The 21362-nt window shown below is 41.1% G+C and overlaps 2 protein-coding genes across 2 annotated transcripts; one reads left to right on the top strand and one right to left on the bottom strand.

Annotated features, from left to right (window-relative positions):
- Nucleotides 1-317: 317 nt before the first annotated feature.
- LOC102704048 (cell division cycle 5-like protein) lies at nucleotides 318-8058 on the bottom strand. The gene is made up of 4 exons (XM_006652125.3): nucleotides 7737-8058; nucleotides 3999-5723; nucleotides 1623-1904; nucleotides 318-1302 (listed from the first exon to the last, which is right to left on the bottom strand). Exons 1-4 carry the CDS (start codon nucleotides 7911-7913, stop codon nucleotides 562-564), a joined length of 2925 nt encoding a protein of 974 aa, XP_006652188.1. The 5' UTR covers nucleotides 7914-8058; the 3' UTR covers nucleotides 318-561.
- A 7356-nt stretch (nucleotides 8059-15414) lies between these two features.
- Nucleotides 15415-19385, top strand: LOC102703768. Its single transcript, XM_006652124.3, has 7 exons — nucleotides 15415-15488; nucleotides 16140-16556; nucleotides 16648-16843; nucleotides 17009-17081; nucleotides 17633-17682; nucleotides 18850-18963; nucleotides 19040-19385. Exons 2-7 carry the CDS (start codon nucleotides 16235-16237, stop codon nucleotides 19164-19166), a joined length of 882 nt encoding a protein of 293 aa, XP_006652187.1. The 5' UTR covers nucleotides 15415-15488; nucleotides 16140-16234; the 3' UTR covers nucleotides 19167-19385.
- Nucleotides 19386-21362: the final 1977 nt, after the last annotated feature.

Genomic DNA, 21362 nt, shown 5'->3' with positions numbered 1-21362 from the left:
TAATAAAGAAAACCTAAAAATTAACTCTAAGTTTAACTTTTACAAGTTGAAATTTTGGTTTATAAGCATTAGTGAAAAGTTGAGGTTGGAAAAATTTCTATATAAACATTATATATAGAAATTATCTTAAATATTGTACAACTACTTTTCAGCCATATATAAGTAATTCATTCATTTATACCGTCAAGTTTCAGAAAAATTAGGTAATCCATCAATTAATTTCAGCCATCACAAACACTCTAAGAAGACTTCCTAATGAACCTTACAGAAGTATTTTGCAAGATCGAATTACCCCCATCAGCATACTTTTCCTTTTCTCAAGTTCAATTTCTTTCATAGATCGCACATCGCGCATGGCACGCGTTTGTAGCATTTCAAAGAGTTGAGAGTCCTCAATGGGAATTTGACAAAATTAACATTGTACAACAACCATTTTGTCGTTCACTTACAATCAAGCAGCGAATAAAATTCAGCGCACAATTTAAACGTGCAGTTTGCCTTTTAATCCCTTCGCTGCTGGCTTTGTGACGTTCTTGAAGATGAAGTACAAGAAATGAAGTTCTATTCAGGAACAGTGGCGTTCGCCTCACTTGAGGCATCTTGATCAGAAGATGCAGCAGCATTTCCCTCGTCTACTTTGGCACCAACAGTTGGAAGTTCACTCTTGCTGTCGGTGTGATCCTGACCTCCCAATTTCGATGCATCATCAATCATGCTACAAGCCGCATCATCCGTGGTAGCATTATCACCATTGTGCGAGCTAGAGTTCTGTTCAACAGCTACCGCATTGTTGTCGCCTTCAGAATCTGGTCCTGGGGGAATTGGACCTACGAATTCACCATCAGCAGTAGAATTGTCAACATCCATCTGATCCTCATCGACTTGATTGCTTCCTGCAGCTTCTTCGTCAGCAGACTTATCCATCTGTTCCGCTTCCTCTTCAGCACTATGATTCTCTCTTTCTTTTTCTTGCTCAGCCTGAGCACGCCTTTGTGCTTCCATTTCCTCCTCCTGAGCACGCTTCTGTGCTTCCATTTCCTCTTGTATCATTAGTTGCCTCTTATGCTCCTCAATCTGCTCTTGGATCCTCTGGTAACCAGTCAACAGATCACCATAGCGGCTTTGGAGAGTCCGTTCTAACGCTTTCTGTTTGTTTACTTCTTCGGTCAAATTTCTGATGCGGTAAGATGCAGCCATCTGTTCCTGTTTCTGTAGCTCTTGGAAGCATTCAAGCTCTGTTGCTGAAGTGTCCATCTGCTTGAATGTATCTTGGACCTGTGACCAGAGTTTACCTGCTCGTACCTAAAAAGTCAAATTGCAGGTCAGACATCAGCATAACAAGGCATGAAAAACAAGAAATAGCATGCTATCAGAGAAACAAATCCAGTATAAAACTATAAATTGAAAAACTGATGACACTGTTCAGTAGGAAATGTAAAATGGCAGGTAAAAGCAATCACAAGGCACAAGAGTATAAGAGTCTTTCACGGTCTGGGATAACTTTCACACACTGCATTCTCAATACAACAAAGCTGGGCAGTAGATAGAGTATAACAAAGCCATGTTATCTGTTGCTAATATAGACATATTGCAATGCTGATGTTGCATCAAACCAAGCCTACCTGGTATCCTTGTGTCAGAAGCTTGATTTTCTGCTCAAGCCGAGAAGCCTTCTTAGCTTCATCATCCATTTTCTTCTTCACAATTTCAAATTCATATTGCAAAGCAGCTATCTTATCAGCATTTCCAGCAACACTGGCAAGACCATAGCTGTTGTTATTAGGAAAAAACATAAGGTCATCTTGGCATGCATCATGTGCTTTCACAAAATCCTCCAAAGATTCGCTTTCATGTCCCATCGCAACACGAAGGTATTGAACCTCCTCCTCAAGCATAGAACTAGCCTGTAAACAGATAAATGGCACAATATGAATTAACTTATGCACCATAACATAAATAAATTAGGCATGCAAGACTGCACAGAATTACCATCAAGATGATCAAACAAACATCAACAGCGGTTATGTTTAAATTTCATTAGCTCATAAAATGAAGTCATATATTGCAGATGATCCCAATTACTGTCATTATGGCAACTTTTTTCACCGTAGGTATCAAGCAACATCACCATTATCATCAATAGTAATAAAACCATGGAATCAATTGGAAAAAATATCATTTACCCATTATGGTATGGTACACTAGAATCTGAGCAACTCTGCTCCCCTCCTGAGAAAATTGTTAAATACTTGCTGCAGCAAGTGGATTGTGTACATTACGATACTGTTTGTATGGGAACCATCGGAACAAGTCCTAATGATGTGACATACTCCTCTGTCCACAAATACAAAGAATTATAGGTTGTTTGCGAGTTTAAAGTTGAGGCAAATTACTTTGATGCCCCTAAGAGTTTATTTGATCGGGAAAGATGCCTAGGTGCAACTATCAGTGAACAATAAATTCAGTGGTAGGATGGATCAGGAAAGTAGGAATCCAAAATCCCTTATGTTGTGGACAAATTTTTAACACATAATCCCTTGGGGATGGAGGGAGCATATCAATATAAATACTGTTCAAAAGAATCAACAAAATTCAAGGAAATAGAACACAGGTCACACTGACTGACTAGAGACACAAACAGAAGAGAGATGAAAACCTCATGATGGAAATATACAATTATGTTACGAAATTTGAAGTTTATGCAACCAAGCTGATACAGCATCCTTCAACTTCTTTTTAGGCCCTTTCGTCTAAACATAGGTCTAATACAAGTGTTTCAACAGATCAAAGCAAATCATATGTTTGAGTTTTCAGCAAAATAGCATGCACAGCTCAACCGTGTTGATAGCTTCACAGAGAAGCATTTGCAGCTAAATAGCATAACATAACAACTCCAATTTATAGATATGACTAGATAAGAATATAACTTTTATTTTCTGCATTTAACAAAAGACAATCATTTTAAATGGATAAATCTCTACAGCATTACCACCATTTAAATTTGAGGTCTGACTTCTGACACATGAAAGTGTTGTACATTCACCTTTCTGTCCCTTGTCCAGAGACTATTTATTAAGGAAATTTATATGTTATTTGTCTTCTAATGTCTAATGGTGCATTCTCATTACTTTGCTAGTTTGTTACAGTGCAGGTCATGCAAGCGTGATGGCCTTGGCTCTGAATGTGACTACTGATTGATGCAGATGATAGTCTCGCAATGGCATAACAAAGATTTGAAGCTGCCAGTTAAATTTGCACAATGATGTGATACAATTTCAAATCAGTATTACATAACAAGAATAAACACAATTCTTTTACTGGGCTCACATAGAATAATTGGGACTAAGTGGGCAATTCATTGCAGAACACTTCACCATGAAAGCTGAGAGAATATATGAAATGAGCTTGCATGTTCTAACAACCTACTGTAAAGACTTGAATATAATAAACGATGACACTGAACCATTCAAATCAAAGGATGTAACAGAAATAAAGCGTAGCACATCTTAATGGAATGAGGTTTTCTGTTCTGACCACCCAAAGGTAAACTACAAATATGTAACTATCCAAGAAGGTACTACATTTAACAGATTCATGATCCTGGGATCCTGCAATGCCAAATGCATGTCAGATTCTCTTTAGTGCTAATCAGATAAAAACATTACTTGCAAACTAAGCATATGCTACTTTGGATCCTACAGCTACAGTATATCTTTCTAGTGATATATACAGCAAGCATTAATTCAGTTATCCTCTGGTTGTCAATCAGTGATGCTTCAGGATACACATTATATTATGTGTTTCTCACTGAGGTATAAACATTGATCAATCTTGTACACACAGGATTTCAAGTTATCATTGATCCAACTGAAAGTCTGGAATTATATTTTAATAACATATATGTAGAGTCTATCGGTCACTTCAAATAGATGTTAACAGATAAAAGGAGACATGTCCCATTGCTAAATACCAATACAACAAGAGGGCAAGAAACTTACCTCTTTTAATTCATCCTCATCAAAATCTTCAATTTCAGGTACAGAAGGCACCCCATTCACCTGGCGCTTGCTTCCCTTCTTTTTATCCTTTTGAGCTTTCTCATCAAGAGGATACTTAGCATTATCATGCTCCAGGAGCCTTAGGAGCTCCTCATTTATTAGTTCGTCGGCTTGTTCAAGTGATGTAGGTGGCACAAAGGTACTTCGGCTTCTGCTTTCACCACCTTTAATTAGAGCTTGCCGGAGAATTTCTATAGAAGCTGCTGGTGGCCTTGGCAAACTCCTCTGCAAAACTTTGGATCTCTTTCTGAGTAAGGCCTCCTGCCGCGCTTGTTCCTCAGCCCTCTCTCGTGCAAGCTTGTCTGACATATCCTCATCAATTTTCTCTTCAGCTTCTTCCTTCTCCTCCTCTGTGATAGGTGGCATTACTATCTGGTACTCATTCTTAGGCTGTGGAATAGAAGCAAACCCAGACCGTAGGCTTTTTCTCAATTCAGCTTGCCTACGAAGCTCAAGTTTAGCACTATCCTGCATGTCCACCTCTTCATTTATGCGAAGCTCATCTCGGAAAGGAGTACTTTTGGGAGTTAAACCAAAAGAACTTGAATCTCTGGAGGGTGTCATACCAATTCTTGGGGTAACACCAGGGCCAGGGCTTGCCAAAGGTGTCGCCATTGGATTTGGAGTCTGCATTTCCTTCTTACGTGGCGTAACACCAGAGAAATCTGATGGGTGAAGCTCCGGGTTATCCCCTCCTAGAAGAGGGGTCTGAGATTCCCTTAGACGCGCAAGATTTTCTGCCTCCATCATAATAGCATCACCTTTCCCTGCTGGAGTTCTTTGTGGCGTCCGCAGTGGTGTCATTCCAAGCCTTGGAGTTTGGGAATAGTTAGCAAGCAAAGCTCTTGTGGCAGTACTACCTTCGCCAAGCTCCTCAACTAAAGAAGGATCACTAGCATTGCCCATCTTTGCTATCTCTTCTAGCTCATGATCAGAAATTTGGGGTGGTGGAAGCATTAATTTAGACCTCTTTGTGACAGCTTCTGGGTCGTTGAGTCTATTTGCCTGCATTATTGCAGCAGGAGCATCCTGCCTCTGCAGAATCTTGTTCCTGGCAATGTCTTGTTTTCTTAATTGTGCCTCTATGTCTACTCTTCTCTTACCTTCAAGTTCCTCAATAGTGGTTGGGAACTGTACGTGCTCTAGTGGCCTGTCCTCTCCAACAGTATCATAAAAGCCTGGAGGCGGTCTCTTTTCAAAAGGAATCTCAGCATTATAATCAATACCCTTTCTCTTTCTCTTCCTCTGCCGCGTATCAATGCCAGCTGCCTTTAATTCTCTCCTTTTCTGCAGTGAGGCAAGTCGCCTTGCCTCTTCAAGTTGTTTCTCTCTCGCCTTCCGCTTTGCCTTTTTACCCCTGGTGTTAGCTAAGCGAGCCCTTGCCTCTGAAAGCATCTCCTTTTCATCTTCATCCATATCAACAGGATCAGGACGTGCAGGTTTTGACTCAGGGTTAGGATCAATTTCACCAGGTCGCAACTTTCTGGGATCATCATTAGGCTCATAATTCTCATCCTTTGCACAGGCAGCATCAAGAAGCTTCTCATAACGCTCAAGGCACTGAGATGGTGTCCGACCAACAATAGGTGCAATTGTCCTCCACTGAGTAGGCATAAGTTTAGCAAGATGCAGTAGCTTTTCATCCTCTTCCCTTGTCCATTCAGTCTGCCATCAACAAAATAGTGTTAGAACAGAAAAAGAATGAGAGAGTAATGGTTGGTGTGACAAATATGCAAGTGCCACAGTTATGCCCAAATAGAACCAATAATTGAAGCAAGTTCAACATATCATAAATGATGATTGGGGATATTTAGATAACTAGCTAAATACCTGTGCTTTGCTACGGAGAGAGATGAACTATACACATGCTAGTATTGTTTGGAACTTGTATTTTAGAGATAAAAACTAGAACCAATATAGGACTATTTTCTAACATTTTATACATAAAGGAGTAGTTGGTAAGACAATATATATAATAGAGTTGGTGGATGGCAGATTCACTGCCACCACCATTACCTTCTTTTAGAATAGTATTAGAGTATAGATTCAGTTCAAATAATCAGATCCCAATTGAATTTGGTCTAATATATGTGAAGTTGGAATAATGTCATTTCATTTTCACTAAACTAATAAGGATGACGAAATTCAGAAGCTGTATGAAAGCACTCATGGATGTTTACCCAAAAATTCGTGTTGCATGTTAATGACATAACATGAAACAAAATCATAGAGAATAAGCAACAAAGCATACCAAACACATCACAGTAATTTGAATAGTTTTAGGTCCATAGCATGGTAACAGGATAAAACGCATACAGAAGGTCTAGCTTATTTCAGGTTTTCTTCACTTCATTGTAAAAATAAACCTAAACAATTCTTGGCATTGCCAAATTTTGGTAGGGCAACAAACTAAACAGGATTTTACCATTGCAACCTTACTCAACTGTACCAAAATTTGATGATACATGAACCTTCCACTCACAAAACTACACAAAATTTGGTAAGGTGGTAGCCTCAATCAAATCAAAATACAGTCAGATAAAATAAAATTCACGCCCAATACAACTAGTCAGCTACCAACCAGTATGTATAACACAACATGGTGTGAGGCCTATGACAAAACAAATAACCCTGCTTTTACTTTTAAGCAGCATATTAGTATGTCTTGAATAGCAACAAAACTGATTGTTTAACAGGAATATACAAATACTATTGTACAGTGTGCTGCTCTTTTCAATCATATAGTACTTGTTTATCATGCAAAGCCTACAAATACACACGTCTTCAGAATCCAAGCCCCATTTGTCTAACGTGGATCCTGAATTTGTGATTCCAAAGGCTATTATGAACTCCATATATGTGATTTTGAAATAATTAGTAAAGTATTCAGTTTTAACTTTTCAGTCACTCAAAAATTCTGGTTCAGTGATATGTGAGTGTGTGACCCAATGGGGTATGGCCCCTGTGCGCAGATGTAAGTGAAACATGGAGTGGTATTACTGAATCACAAACCCTCAGATGGTGTGTGATGAAAAACCTAAGTTTACAAAACATGAACATGTTATAGGACATGATAAACTTCTACTTAAATAAGATCTCCTAAGCACAACAGAGTTCCCTAAAATTTCTAGTTCTACTCTAAAGTCTTAACATCCATGTTCCAGAAACATTTTGTAGCGCATGCCCAAACACATTGTTGCATTTAAATGTCAAAGTATCATATGTACTATATGGATTATTATAACAAAAAGGAGTTAGTTCATTCATATTTCAAACTTTGAAGGATAAAAGGAATTTAAGTGAACAGGTGCATTATGGTCAAAATAGAACCAGTAAAACATACACCGCACAACAGAATCGAGCACTGCATATAAATTAATTTCTACTTACTGTCCAATTCCACGAAATGTAATTCTAATGTATAGGGTTCTAGCTGTACACAAATCCCAATAAGATCTCCAGGGCAATTGCTAGAACCTCCAGCTTAAGGTAGGCCTGAAGATACGCGAAGAATGCAAACAGTATACTACATCGAAATCCTTTCAAAGGTAACTACTAACTCATCCGCTAAATCAGTCGGCGGAGAAAATGTAGCCTAACCACGGCGGTTAGGGCAGATCAGGAGGGAGGGTTTCGCGAGGTGGGTAGGGCAGTGGAGGAGGGGGAGGGGGGGTTCACCTTCTTGATGGAGGGGTCGAGCCACTCGTACCAGCGGGCCTTGCACTGCTTGGCAGACTTGCGGACGAGGAGCGAGGAGATGCGCGCCCACTGGTTCTTGCCGTACTTCATGACGGCCGCTTTGAGGATCTCGTCCTCCGTGTTCTTCCACACCCCTCCCTTTATCATGATCCTCATCTTGCCTCCCCCTCCTCCCCGCTCTCGCGCGCGCTGGGGCTTTTTCTCCTCCTCGCCGGAGGGCCTCCGAGTGTGCCCCCGGCGAGGCGGGGTCTCCTCCTAGGGTTCCGCCGGGGCCGGCGGCGGCGGCCGGAGCGCGCGGCCTCGAGAGCTACGTGGAGAGTAGGGGGGGGCGGTGCGGTGGGGTGTAGGGGTTGCGGATGCGGGCGGGATGGGGAGGCGGCGGCGGCGGCGGCGGAGGGGAGGCCGTGGGGGGTTTGGGTTTGGGCCTTCGGGTCGCGGGAGGAGGACGACGACGAGTGATAAGGTCGGTCGGTGGCTCGTGGGTGCGACCGGACCCGGTCGGTCGGCCTCATTTGAACTCGCAGGTTAGCCTAGCCGCCCGTTGAGCATCCGTGTGAATTACTGATTATGGCGGTCATTCGGTACTAACTAGAAGTCGATCGGGATAACTCGATGTTTGTAAATGAGAAACATAAGTTGTCAATAGAAAGCAGAAGTGGATGCTTCGGTCAACCAAACTATCGGTTCGATTTTTGTCTAGGTCGAGATGACTAACGCACTCATTTTGCATGGCATGGCAGCGAAAATCGTCGCAGCAGAGTGGCGGTTATATGGAATAGGACAAGGTTCTCCTCTATATGCACGAGGTGTCACTCGCCATTATGGTTAGGGTGAAAACCGACGACATGGAATTGTGTTGCTAGATACCAATAGACAACAAACGTGAAGAAAGTTATTATAGCAAGAGGATGTAAGCAAAACTCTCATCTCGATGGATATGGTGGCTAGGGTTAAATAACGGGTGAGTTTTTCACAACTTGTTGGTTGACTAGCAATGAGATAGACTATAGAAACCCACCGCTAAACTTTAGGACATATAAATACTTGGTTCTCGAATGGAGAGATGCTAATAAGCTCGCAAAATTTAGGATACATCGGGTAGTCAGGGCACCCAGCGTGACTAGCAGATAGAACCAAAAGAAAACATTGGTCTTGTCTCAACACAAACCGACAGCCGAGAATTCAGTTTCTTCGTGTTGGGTTTTAGGTTTTTGTGTGACCTATCTTTCGGCTCAGTTTATTTTCAGACCCCTGCTGACGATGATGAATCGATTCTTTACAGCATCTTCAACAGATAGCCCAAATTATACTCTTCAAATACCTATTTTATCACTCTTCATTTTATTTGATCACTCAAATTCATTTTTTATTTCAACCGTCTCTCCATCCGCTCTCTCCCTCTCCATCAATCTATCTCTTTCTCTCCCTCTTTCTTTCTCTCTCTCATTCTCTTCCAGCAAAAAGCGGCAGAGGCAAGCGACGGCCAAGCCGACGGCGCAGCGCAGGGAGGCCGCGGCACCAGCGCGGCGCGGAGGCGACCCCACGGCCTCCGCAGGCAGCGGCGGCGACGGCGCGTGCTCGCGCGGCGGCGACGACGTCGACTACGCGGCCTCGAGCGGCAACGACGACGGCGAGCGCGGCCTCCGCGCCGACGGCGACCGCGTGGCCTCGCGCAGTAGCGGCGACGGCGATGGCGCGGCCTCACGCGGCGACGACGACGGCGAAGGCGCGGCCTCACGCGGCGACGACGACGGCGACGGTGCGGCCTCACGCGGCGACGACGGCGGCGACGGCGCGGCCTCGCGCGGCGGCGGTCGTCCCCGGCGGCGGCGTCCCGGCAGTCGTCGCCGGCGGCGTCGTCCTGGCGGAGGCTTGCGGCGGTCGTCCCGGGCGCCGGCGGCTGGAGTAGCACTAGTACTTTTCATACGTGGGACCCACATTTAGCCACTCCTTTTTGGGCTATATTTCGCCAGGTGAGGGAGGAGTTTGGCCAAGTATATGGGTTTGGTCATCCGGTTGACAATTCTGTTAAAGTGTAATTTTTAGATAGAATGGCTAAAATTTAGCTTAGAGAGACCAGTAGTCATACTGTTAGATATATGCTCTTAGCTGCTAACTCATTCTATGTCTCAAATTTTCTTCTCTTGCTAAAGATAGCCTTAGTAGGCTGATGTTTGGGTTGTAATTTCATATTGATTGGCTTATGCTAAAGTTCTCACATCCGCAGAAGACATCCTCTTCTATGTTAATTGTGTTAGTTTGGATAAAAAAAAATTTCAAACTCGCACCCTGATAAGAAGAAGATTTGGATGCTTGTTGGCTTTCACGACTATAGTTTTTGCATCTCCATTTATAAGTTGCTCAACTTACGCAGAAGAATACCCCTTGTTGTTAATAACAATTTAAGGCCATATAACATAGCCACCTAATGATAAGATATTGGCTGCAACTCTCTCTTACAACTATAATATTGGCTATATGTGGGCCATATAACATAGCCACCTAATGATAAGATATTGGCTGTAACTCTCTCTTACAACTATAATATTAGCTATATGTAACCTCCTTATCATTTATTAGAATGCAGATATCATTCTCTTGTGATTGTGGCTAGTCCATTTCCACCATTACGAATGATTCTAGTACTACTGCAAAGTATATATTTAGATAATAAGCCATTGTGTTTTCCTTATGTTTATGCTTATTAGTGAAACTTTTAATTTTAAAATTTAAACTTGGAGTTGATTTTGGGGGTTTTTCATCGAATTTTATTTTCTAATCTTTGCTTTTAGACCTACAAGAACACACATATAAAATTTTTACCAGAAAATTATTCTTAATTATTAATAAGGTGTTCCATTTATGCTTAATTTTTACCAACAAATTTGTACAGCATGATTCTTGATATATTATCAAACCCTACCAACTACTTAGCAAGGACGAAATAAGGATGTCATTGAAAAGGGGCCAATTCAAGGGGCTCGACAGGAATTTATATACTGAATAAAGCTTTGATGAACTGTAAGAGACCAAAATAGGCGAAAACATCTATAGTGTATATTGTAACTAGCCACTACTGCAAAGCATATTAAAGAATCACTCATAAAAAGTGAAAATCTGGCATATTATTTACTTAAGAGTCGTCACAAGCCTATTATAATTTCCTAGTAGGTCATTTTTCAAGCAAAAAGCACAAGCAAAATCAAAAACAAAAGCGAAAAAAAATTCATGGACTTCTTTAAAGCCATAAGTCACTCATATACGGTTAAGGTTCTCTTTGTTTTTGATTATAAGCCACATTTTAAGCCAAAAAACATAAGCATAAACAAACAAACATTTTTATTGAACTTTTTTAAAGCCATAAGTCATTCTTGCACCAAAAGCTATACTTGAGTAACTTTTTTGACTTGTTTGGAATAGATCTAGCACCCACCATTAAATTTAAACATTTTTAAGCCACCAACTTATAAACCATATAACCCAAAAGGTTAGCTTACAGTTTAAGCTGAAACCAAAAACTAGGTTAAAGTCATTTTTAGTTTATTTGGAATAGAGGTAGCACACACGGTTAATTTTGAAGCTTTGAAACCACTGGCTCATAAGCATGTAAGCCAAAAACTTATCTTAGAAGCTTAAAGCCGTGTTCCACGTGGGAGAAACGAGGGTTACTTATTCGGCATAGAAAACGTAGTAATAGATTAATATATTACTAATTAATTGTTAATTATAAAAAATATAAAATAGATTAATATGATTTTAAAGTAACTTTCGTATAGAAAATTTTTCGCAAAAAATACACTATTTAGTAGTTTGGGAAACGTGCGCTAGAAAAATAAGGGAATTTGGGTTAGGAATCGGGGCAGGCGAAAGCGGCCTAAGTCAATAGCTTAAGCCCAAATAAAGAGAGCTTTAGTATTATCTCCGATTTTTTTTAACGTCGTTGACTTTTGATTTTTGCCTTATTCAAAAAAATTATATAATTATTGACTATTTTATATGATTTGATTTATTACTAAAGTAACTTTAACTATGATTTATAATTTTATATATTTATACAAATTTTTTGAATAAGACGAAGGATCAAACGTAAATCAAAAAGTCAACGGCGTAAAAAAAATGGAGGGAGTAATTGCTAACTCCTTACAACATTTTTGAGAGATGGTTGACCATTTGGCAAATTATTTTTTTGATAGTTTCACGGCAAACAGATAATATCATGAATCAAACAACCCATGCTTAAGTGTGATTTCTCTCTTAATAACAACAACCAAGGTCACGTACAAGATACGTTCTTATTCTAATATTCTAATAGAGTGGATTGGATCGATCGAGAAAATCTAAAAATACCATTAACAACCATCTAGGTCTAAGAAATATCATTGATGAGTACGGGTTCTACGAAATATCATCGTACAAATGACTTTGGGTTTGTTTGAGGAGTTTTAAATTATGAGAAACAGTTATTTGGTAGCCAACTTCTGAGATCTGAAAAAGCTTTGAAACTCAGCTTCTGGCAGGGGCGGATACATGAGTAGGGCAGCTTGGGCTGCAGCCCTACTCCTGATCCTAAATATATCCTAGAATTTCATTTTAAAACTTCAAAAACTAAAACATAAAGGTAAGATTATATAAACTCAACTAATTGAGCCCTACATTTGAAAAAATTATGGCTCCGCTGCGTAGTTCATTTTCCAGAATTTGTAACTACAGATTCTCAGAAGCTGTGGACCGTTTGGAGCAGCTTCTGGTAGAAGCAATTTTTGAGAAAAACTGTAGTAGGAGAAGCTCCCCAAACATGCCCTTTGTCTAAGAAATATCATTGCCGTTAAAATTCCATCTATTTTCCCGTCAAATACACTATTTATACCGTAGCACTTGACGGAGAAATACTAATGGAACCATAACGGCGATGTCATTTCGTTGACAAATTCGTTTGTATGATGATATTTTGTAGAACTTACACTTATCAATGATATTTCTTATAATTAAGTGTTTATCAACGATATTTGTTAGACTTTCTCAGATCGAATAAAAAACCATGTTCAAAATTTTGAACCAGCCTAGCTGTGGATTTTCTCTACATGGATTTGTTTGATATTCATAGCAGCTTTCTCATTTTACGGAATGAAAAGGTAGTGCCCACTTTGAAACGTAGGATGCGAGAACGTGGAACAAAAAGAAAATGTAGAATTTTTTAGGAATGCGACTGTAAAATAAAGTAGCGCAAAACACATGAAAAAAAAATCAAAGAATAGTCTTTTTGTTGGATAATAGAAAAAATACAGGAATTAGAGGACAAAATAAACTTCATGCAAATAGCTTTTTCCAAGATATCTTTCTGCCAGATCATAGGAATTCGATAGCATACTTTAAAGAGTAAAAGTGTACCAGAGGTCCCTACACTTACCTGCATGTGTCATCTAGGTGTCTGAACTCTTAAAATATATTTTTAGGTCCCTGAACTTATCTGGTGTGTCGTATAGGTCCAAACGGGCTCCGACCCGCTCCATCCGCTGACGTGGCATTACCACGGTGATACCTGCAGGGACCCACATGGCCCCACCAACACGTAGGCGTCACCGTGGCAATGCCACGTCAGCGGATGGAGCAGGTCGGAGCCCGTTTGGACCTATACGACACACCAGACAAGTTCGAGGACCCAAAAATGCATTTTGAGAGTTTAAGGACCTAGATACACATGCAAGCAAGTTTAGGGACCGCTGGTGCACTTCACTCTACTTTAAATCCTAATCCTTTGTTTTGTATAATCAAATAATTTTTTTATGTAAGATCCAACAAATCCTACAAGTTTGTTATGTTTTTATGGCAGATTAAAATCATTTCTAGCAGTCATCCAGATATGGTTATTTATATTATTATTTAAATGTCCATCTAAAATAGACTATTTTTTCGCATCAGTTATCACTATAATAGAATATCCATATACGTACTTCAGTAGCATTTTACAATCAATCCTCTCATGTTGCTGTCTCTTTATTTTTAAATTAGATGTTGAGATATAGAGTGAGAAGAGAGAATCTTTTCAATATGGAGAATGTTCTATTTTGAAGGATGTGATGAAGTATCTACCAGAGCAACGTTTTCCTACATATACTCTGTTTCACGATGGATGATGGGTAGAGTATTGGCTCAAAGTGCTCTTACATCCTTCATATATATTTTATCAATATTTTACGATCACATCCTTTTATGTTGTTTTTACTCTCTACCCTTAGATTGGATATTGACATATGGAGTGTGGAGAGATAAACTCCAAATATAGAGATTTTCTCTCTAAATATGGAGTTCCTCTTTTTTAATATGGATGATACTTTATTTTAAAAATGAGATAAAATATCCATTGAAGTATTTTTTTCGCACACTCTATATTTCTGTAATAGAGAATATGACGTAATATCTAAGCTTGGTTAGAATGCTTTAAAGGGACTAAGCTATTTTTGAGCGTCCAGGTGCAAAACAGAGTATGGCTTAGATTTTTTTTTTCCTGGACTAGAGCGCCTAGAACTGCAGCGCGAGACCAGGGTGTGTGACAAATTTTTTGAATTTTGAATTTTATTTATTAAATAATTTATAAATTTAATTTTGCATTTCAAAAAATCACAAAACTAATCTCCTGCCGTCCTCTAGGAGGACGAAAAGGTGACGTGGCAAACAGCCGCTCGGACGGCTGGCAACGGAGGCACGACGACTTTTTCATTTTGGTCCTTTCCGTCCTTACAGAGGGCGGGAAGGGGCAAACTGCAAAACTGTTGCGTGCGCCTAGGAATTTTTCCTTTCGATTGAACCGCGGTTCGATAATATATGTATAATGTATGTACTTATCTAATCCCCTCTCCTTCTAGGAGACGAGAGCTCGAATCCTATAAGAGCATATTCTCTTTCATTTTTGTTAGACCAAGAAAAAAATCAAAGAAAATTTGCTTTCACATGGATTCAACCTCCGGTCTCCTAGAGGAGGATAACAACCACTGAGTCACCGAAGCATTTGTAACTAATTACTTACATACGTTTTATATATATATATATATATATATATATATATATATCAAAACGCGGTTCAATCCAAAAATTCCAAACGGGTGTGACACTTTTGCAGTTTTCCCCTTGTCTCTGTAAGGGCGGAAAGGACCTAAATGAAAAGTTCACCGTGTCACCGTTGCCGGCCGTCCCTTGCGACCGAGCGGCCATTTTCCATGTCATCTTTCCGTCCTCCTAGAGGGCGGCAGGTAGTTTTATGATTTTTAAAATACAAAATTAATTTTGTAAAATATTTAATAAATAAAATTCAAAATTCAAAAAATTCGGTCTGTGACTGCCCCAAAATCAGCCCAGGAAGAGAGACCCTCGCAGCCCAGCCCAGTATAGAAAGAGAAGGAGACTAGGGTTTGCTCTTTGCTGAGCCTGCTCTCCCTGCGGCCTGCCTCATACCGCTCTGCGGCTGTGCGCGCACGCGAAGCAGGAAAGAAGCGGAAGCGCCTACGCCAAACGCCGCTTGCCGCCCTGCGCCCCGCCTCCGCTCCTGCCGGCCGCCGCCCGCGCCCCGCCGCCCTGCGCCCGCCACCCAGCCCGCATCCGGCCGCCGCCCATCGCCCAGCCGACCGCCGCCCGCACCTGCCGACCTGCGCCCAGTGCCCAGCCAGCCACCGCCAGCACCCGCGCTCCGCCGGCCGTCGTCCCACCCAGGCCCCCAGCTTGCTCGCCCAACGCCCGGTGAGTGTTCTCTCTCTCTCTCTCTCTTAAGTCTCTATGTAATCTGTATACTAGTACTCTGTACTCACTACTCTACGCAAATGTAAATTATTTACTTGTTATAAACTTACAAGTTACAACATCTTATTATTTACCTTTTATTATAGGATTTGTATTGTGCTATTTTCATTTGGGTAAAACATGCAGAGGAAAGAAGATTTTTTTATTGATGTTGTAAGATGTTAATTCTATATTTTTAAGTATATATACACATCAACCATATTTTCAACACATGTTAGTCATCGATATTATAATTTTGTATATATAATCGATTACTCTTATCATTAGTAGTGAGGATTGTAATGAGTTTTTGCAATCATGCAGCGCGAGAGAAAGAAGAATTAGACGGGAAGGATGTGCATTTTGGGCCTACTTATATGTGAATATATATTAAAAATACCATATAACATAATGGAAATAAATATTTTACATAAACATTCTGTTCCGTGAAACATTTTGCCCCATAATATGAGGTTTCTTGAAACAAATTACAATACCCATGTTTTTGCGTTACATATGCCCCAAAACCTAGAGTTTTATAAAATTTACTCTTATAACTAAATTCTTACCCATATATGTGATTGTAGACTAATGATGTTGGAGTTTGGACAGGACTACCCACTGAAAATTTCCTGGCTACGCCATTGGCGCGGGGCCCCTAAAACCCTAATAATACGGCCCCGCTGAATTCAGGGAACCCACCTGGAATGGCGCCGGCGAAGTCCCAGCCATCCGCCACTGCCACCGGCAAGTGGAAGAAGCCACCCCACCCCACCAAAACCCTCTCCAAGAAGCCCACCAATCCCGCCTTGGCGACGAGGACGAAGACGAAGAAGAAGCTCAACCAGAAGAAGACCATCCCGCCCGCCAAGGTGGTGGCCTCGGGGGATGAACCTGTCGGAGCCACAGCCGGTGCTGTCCTCCTGTCGGCCGAGATGCCTCCGGCACGGCAGCTCGAGTTCCTCCTCCGCAGCTTCGAGTGCGCCGCCAAGATGCACCTCTCCCCGCTCGAGCTCGACGCCTACTCCGGTACCTACCTGGAGGAGATGTTTCTTATGCTTGCTGTTCCGAAATTTCATTAAATACGCCATGGAAGATGATCCTGTTATGTGATTTGTAGAGAGATGTATGGCGCCACTCGCAGAGGGGGCAAGCCAGGACGTGGAGAGCTTCGGTGACCATGTGAAAGGTGCCTTTGGTGGGTTGTGGAAGGAGGAGCTCTGTGAGGGGACCCTCGAAGAGGGTGTTGTTGATGCGGGATGCCCCGCGCTACTGGTTATCTGCTCGGCTGCTCTGAGATCACTGGAGCTTCTTAGGTAAAAACCTATTCTAAATGGATCACACACATCATTCTGCATTGTGTCGCGGAGAATTATGGGGATATGATGTTTGTGTGTATCTTGATGACACCAAATTCTATCTTGCTGTAACGACGTTATGATTATGTTTTGTTGACGTCACAATTGATGTGCACTTTGCAGGGGTTTAAAGATGTTTACTAAAGAATGCCGCCCTGTAAAGCTCTTTGCGAAACACATGAAAGTGGAGGAGCAGGTATGTATTGTCTCAGCTGGAAAAATTTCACAGCAGTAGGGTACTGCATTTGTCTCATACTCATGCCAAAACCCAAGGTTGCAGTCTATCCACTCTCTATGCACTGCCATGATTGAAATGATAATGCTGCTGCCTCATTACCTAGGCCTACAATGCTGTTTGTCTGGAATGTTCACTTACAGTCTAGCTTCTGCAATTTTAATGGAAGTTCTCTGACTAATTTTGGGCACTCTATATTAATATGAGGATATTTAAACATCATTTTATCAGCATATTTTCTCAACATGAGTACTGATCATGCATCATTAATTCACTATGTTAGTAAGGGGAGAAACTTAAGTCATAGCCCATGTTGTGTTGAAAATTGATCAGATTTCTTGTATTGATTTTGGACATTATTGTTTTTTCTTGATTTGATATTGTTCGATAATAGTTCTGCAGAATTTCGAACTACGGTGTTGTATTATGTATATTCAGTTGTTCTTTGCTTCTTTTAGCCTCCAGCTTCCAGGTGTTTGTGTTTCCTCCTCAATTCTAATTTTCCCTGGCAGGTTGCGTTGCTTAAAACTCGAGTTAATATTGCTTGTGGTACACCCAGCAGGTATGTGATACTGCCTGTTCATGCATTCTTCCGTCTCATATCCACCATCCACCATTATGTTTGATATGCATACAAAGGGGCCTTACTCATTGCTGATTCAAGACCATTTTTGCACTAACAATTGTAGATTCTGAAATATTAGTAAGTGCTCTTTGATGTACCCTATTCACAACATAAAGATATAATCTAACCAATTTCATATGTTACATGCGTAATATTTTTCTCCTGAAACAGCTTCCTAATAAGCTAATATGCTCAAGAAACATCACAACATCTTGAAAACAAATGATTAGCTCAAGGTACTGATATCTATATTCCCTGGACTTTTGAGCATATCAGTGTAGTGCTGTACTCTATTTAACGAACTATGAATGATGAAGCCAATTTAACGGTGCAAATTTGTTCTACTTTCCACTGCCATCCAACAGAAATAATAAAAAGCTGATCGCTCAAGCTACATTATATGATGGTCATCAAGCCATTTTGAATTCTATTATCCATCCATCTCCCTGCCTGCGTTATCCTTTGCACGGAGTGTTTCATACTTACATTAATCTCTTTCATTTGACAACACAGTACCATATTGGCATATTATGGTAGTCAGGAAATTTGATATCTGGCTTGTGTGAGTAAATTTCTGCTGCAAAATAAGGGTGATTCTTGGAACTTTAATCTTTTGCTTTGTCATGTTTTATTCAAACAGAAGATAAATTTTCAGTTGTTTTCAACTCCAACATTATCAGTTTTAGCTTGGTCATTATACCCCTCATTTTTTTTTTGGAGCTTTCTTCATGTCGATAAAATCACATCAAAATGTTACCTATGTCCTCATTATTGACTGCTAAGATTTTCAGCATTTTATTTGAGAAAACACGAACCATTAGATCTTCTTGTTTGAAGTTGAATTTTGGATGATTAGATTGTATATAGAAATATTTAGTTATTCATGTCTTCTGGTAAGCATCAAGTAAATGCTTCTGCTATTGATGTTATCAGGGTGAGCTACTTTTAATGCAAAGAGCTTAATGGAGAAAAAGATTATCCGTTGTTCAAAGCAGTGCAAAAAGGGATGTAGTTTCCCTTTTTGTTAAATAGAAACAAAAAAAGGGAGTACTGCATGCTTATTCCTGTGATTAACTTGTGTTACACATACCTTTTCCTGTTCAGGATCAAGAAGCTAATTGACATGGAAGCACTATCGTTGTCACGTCTGAAATTAGTTGTCCTTGACATGCAGAGAGATGCAAAGTCATTTACATTGTTTACTTTGCCACAAGTCAGGTACTAATCTCGACAGCAATATATTACCAATCAAAGTACAACCATAGTGTTCTAATTCTCTGGCACCACCTTGCAGCAACGAGTTCTGGGATTTGTACAAGGGCTATCTAGACCAGAAAGTTAAAGGAGGAGATGCAAGATTATGCTTTTACGGTGCCGTGTCTGAGAAAGATGTGAAAAAAGTGCTTCCATCCGCCGAGTAAAAAATGTCTTGCTATGATGAAATTGTCATGTGGACATTGTCGTCGATCAACTAGATTTGTATTTGTTTTGACATACTAGGAACTTGTAAAAGCAGGCATGGCAAGCAATTTTGGAATCATGAGTGCATTTTGTCAAAATTTACCGATTTTTCTTGTTTGTTATCACAAAGTCTGAATTGTGATGGCAGATGTTTATCACAATCCAGACAGTTTTATGGATCCACCTGGTTGTTTTATGGGTGCCTGGTTAGTTGGCTGCGTTCTTTAGTGGACGAAAGACGAAGGTGAAAGATTATCTAATATTATTTAATGGTATAAGTGATGAAAATAACTACTATAAATATTTTAAAAAATATTTTAGAAAGGTGAAATAATGAGCTTGCTATTGAAGTTTTTTTAAACAAACATACAATATACCATTTAGTAGCAACGTGCTGGTAAAATTCAAGGAAAAAATTAGGGACAATTTGATGTAACGAACGCGGCCAAGGACCATCTGGTGTCAGAGATCATCTTAATAGTTTTTTCAGAAGGAATCAAGGAAGGATCAACTCAATTGTGATGATAGATGTTGCGTACAAACGTTTATCAACAAAATTCTCGACCGTTTGATTTAATTAGTTCAGAGTTTTGGAAAAATCGATCGTAGAATGCTGCAAAAAATTTACAATGCTTATTTAATTAGTTTGTTAGTTTTTCTTAAAAAACTCAGATTCGATTAGAACGTGCATCGTACTTGTTGACTTACGCAGAACAGAATTTACAGAATCACCAGTCCTCAACGACAACAGATCTAAACAAAAAGGAAAAAAAAGACAATAACAAAAAAAAAATCAAGAAAGGAAAATCCAAATTGTCGGTGATATGAGCCCGGGGTATGTCATATAAACGGAAGGAGCCACCCTTGGGCCAGGTGGCATGCCTCGAGAGGGGTCAGGCCCGGGACCAAAGAGCAGTTGCCTTCCCGCACTCGGGTCGGGCCAACCCCCCCACCCTGTCCTCTCGCCCCGCGTGCGAGAGGACACGTGAAGGCGTCCAGCGCGGGCACACACGACGCCCTGCCGCCGTATTTGATGACGCTGTCGGAGAGTGAATCTTCTCTATGGGGAAGCCGCAGGCCTCCTTTTATTGGTTTGGTCGGGGTGTGTGTGAGAGCTAGGGTATTGATGAGAGGAGAGGGGTCAGCCCCTCACGAACAATGTGAGGACAACGATATAGAAGGCGTCTGCCTCTCGGACCACTGGCCCAATCCCCCTTAGAGCGGGCCACATGGATCTAGGGCGGCCACCTTCGTGTAATGAGGGTTGTAGGTTAAAGCTAGCGCTGTAGCGGCTTTGACCCTTTTATCGAAAGAATATGGTAATGTGTTGGACGACATGTTCCCTTCATGCGGCATACCCTCGGGCCCATTTCACCAACAGACGCTCTGCCACCCGTAGGGCGTCGCATTGAATGCAGCATGCCTGTGGTGCGGTAAGTTGTCCGATGGGACCAGAGGATGTGACGTCAGACCGGAGGCACGTCAGAGCTCCGCATGCACCTGCCCCTAGTAGGAGACATGACCCGTGCCAGCCCCATCTTTTCGGCCATTAATGGAAGGCTTTTTGCCTCCTCCTCCAGAGTGAGCTGGTGTTTCGTATTCGCCAGGCTCATCATTGTCGCCACCGCTCCATGGAGACAAAGAAGCCGTAAGTATTCAGCATTAATTGAAGAGTGACGTGGGCCTTCCCGTCCACGTTGCAACGGGACACGGTCCACTCCGCGGTAAGGCGTGCGCCGCCATGACACGTCCTTAGATTTGATGGGTATTAATTTCCTATCAAAGAGTGTTTTCTTTTCCTTACAGAATGGGTTCATGCACCTGTAGGAGCCCCTTACAGTATAAAAGGAGATCCTTGCCTTGGGAAAAGGGGTTCTCTCCGAGATACAAACAAAAGACACTTAGTGCGCTTTGCTGCTGAGCCAACCTAAGGTGTAATTACTTGCGCCCCAAGAAACCACACACACAAGAGTAGTGTAATACGCTTCACAACAACCTGAACCTGTATACTTCGACTATGCCATCGTCACTCCTAAGGGGCCTAACCCCCTCCATCTTCCACTTGCTCTACTCTTGACCCTCACCTCTCACCCGCACCCTCGGTCCAAACCAATAAAAGTGGGCTCCCATGGCTTTTCGCTAGAGGAGTTCACCCT

The sequence above is a fragment of the Oryza brachyantha genome, chromosome 4, assembly GCF_000231095.2.
Source record: "Oryza brachyantha chromosome 4, ObraRS2, whole genome shotgun sequence".
NCBI classification, from domain to species: domain Eukaryota; kingdom Viridiplantae; phylum Streptophyta; class Magnoliopsida; order Poales; family Poaceae; genus Oryza; species Oryza brachyantha.
Note: the sequence above shows the minus strand (reverse complement) of the source record. Positions and strands in the feature narration are given on the sequence as shown.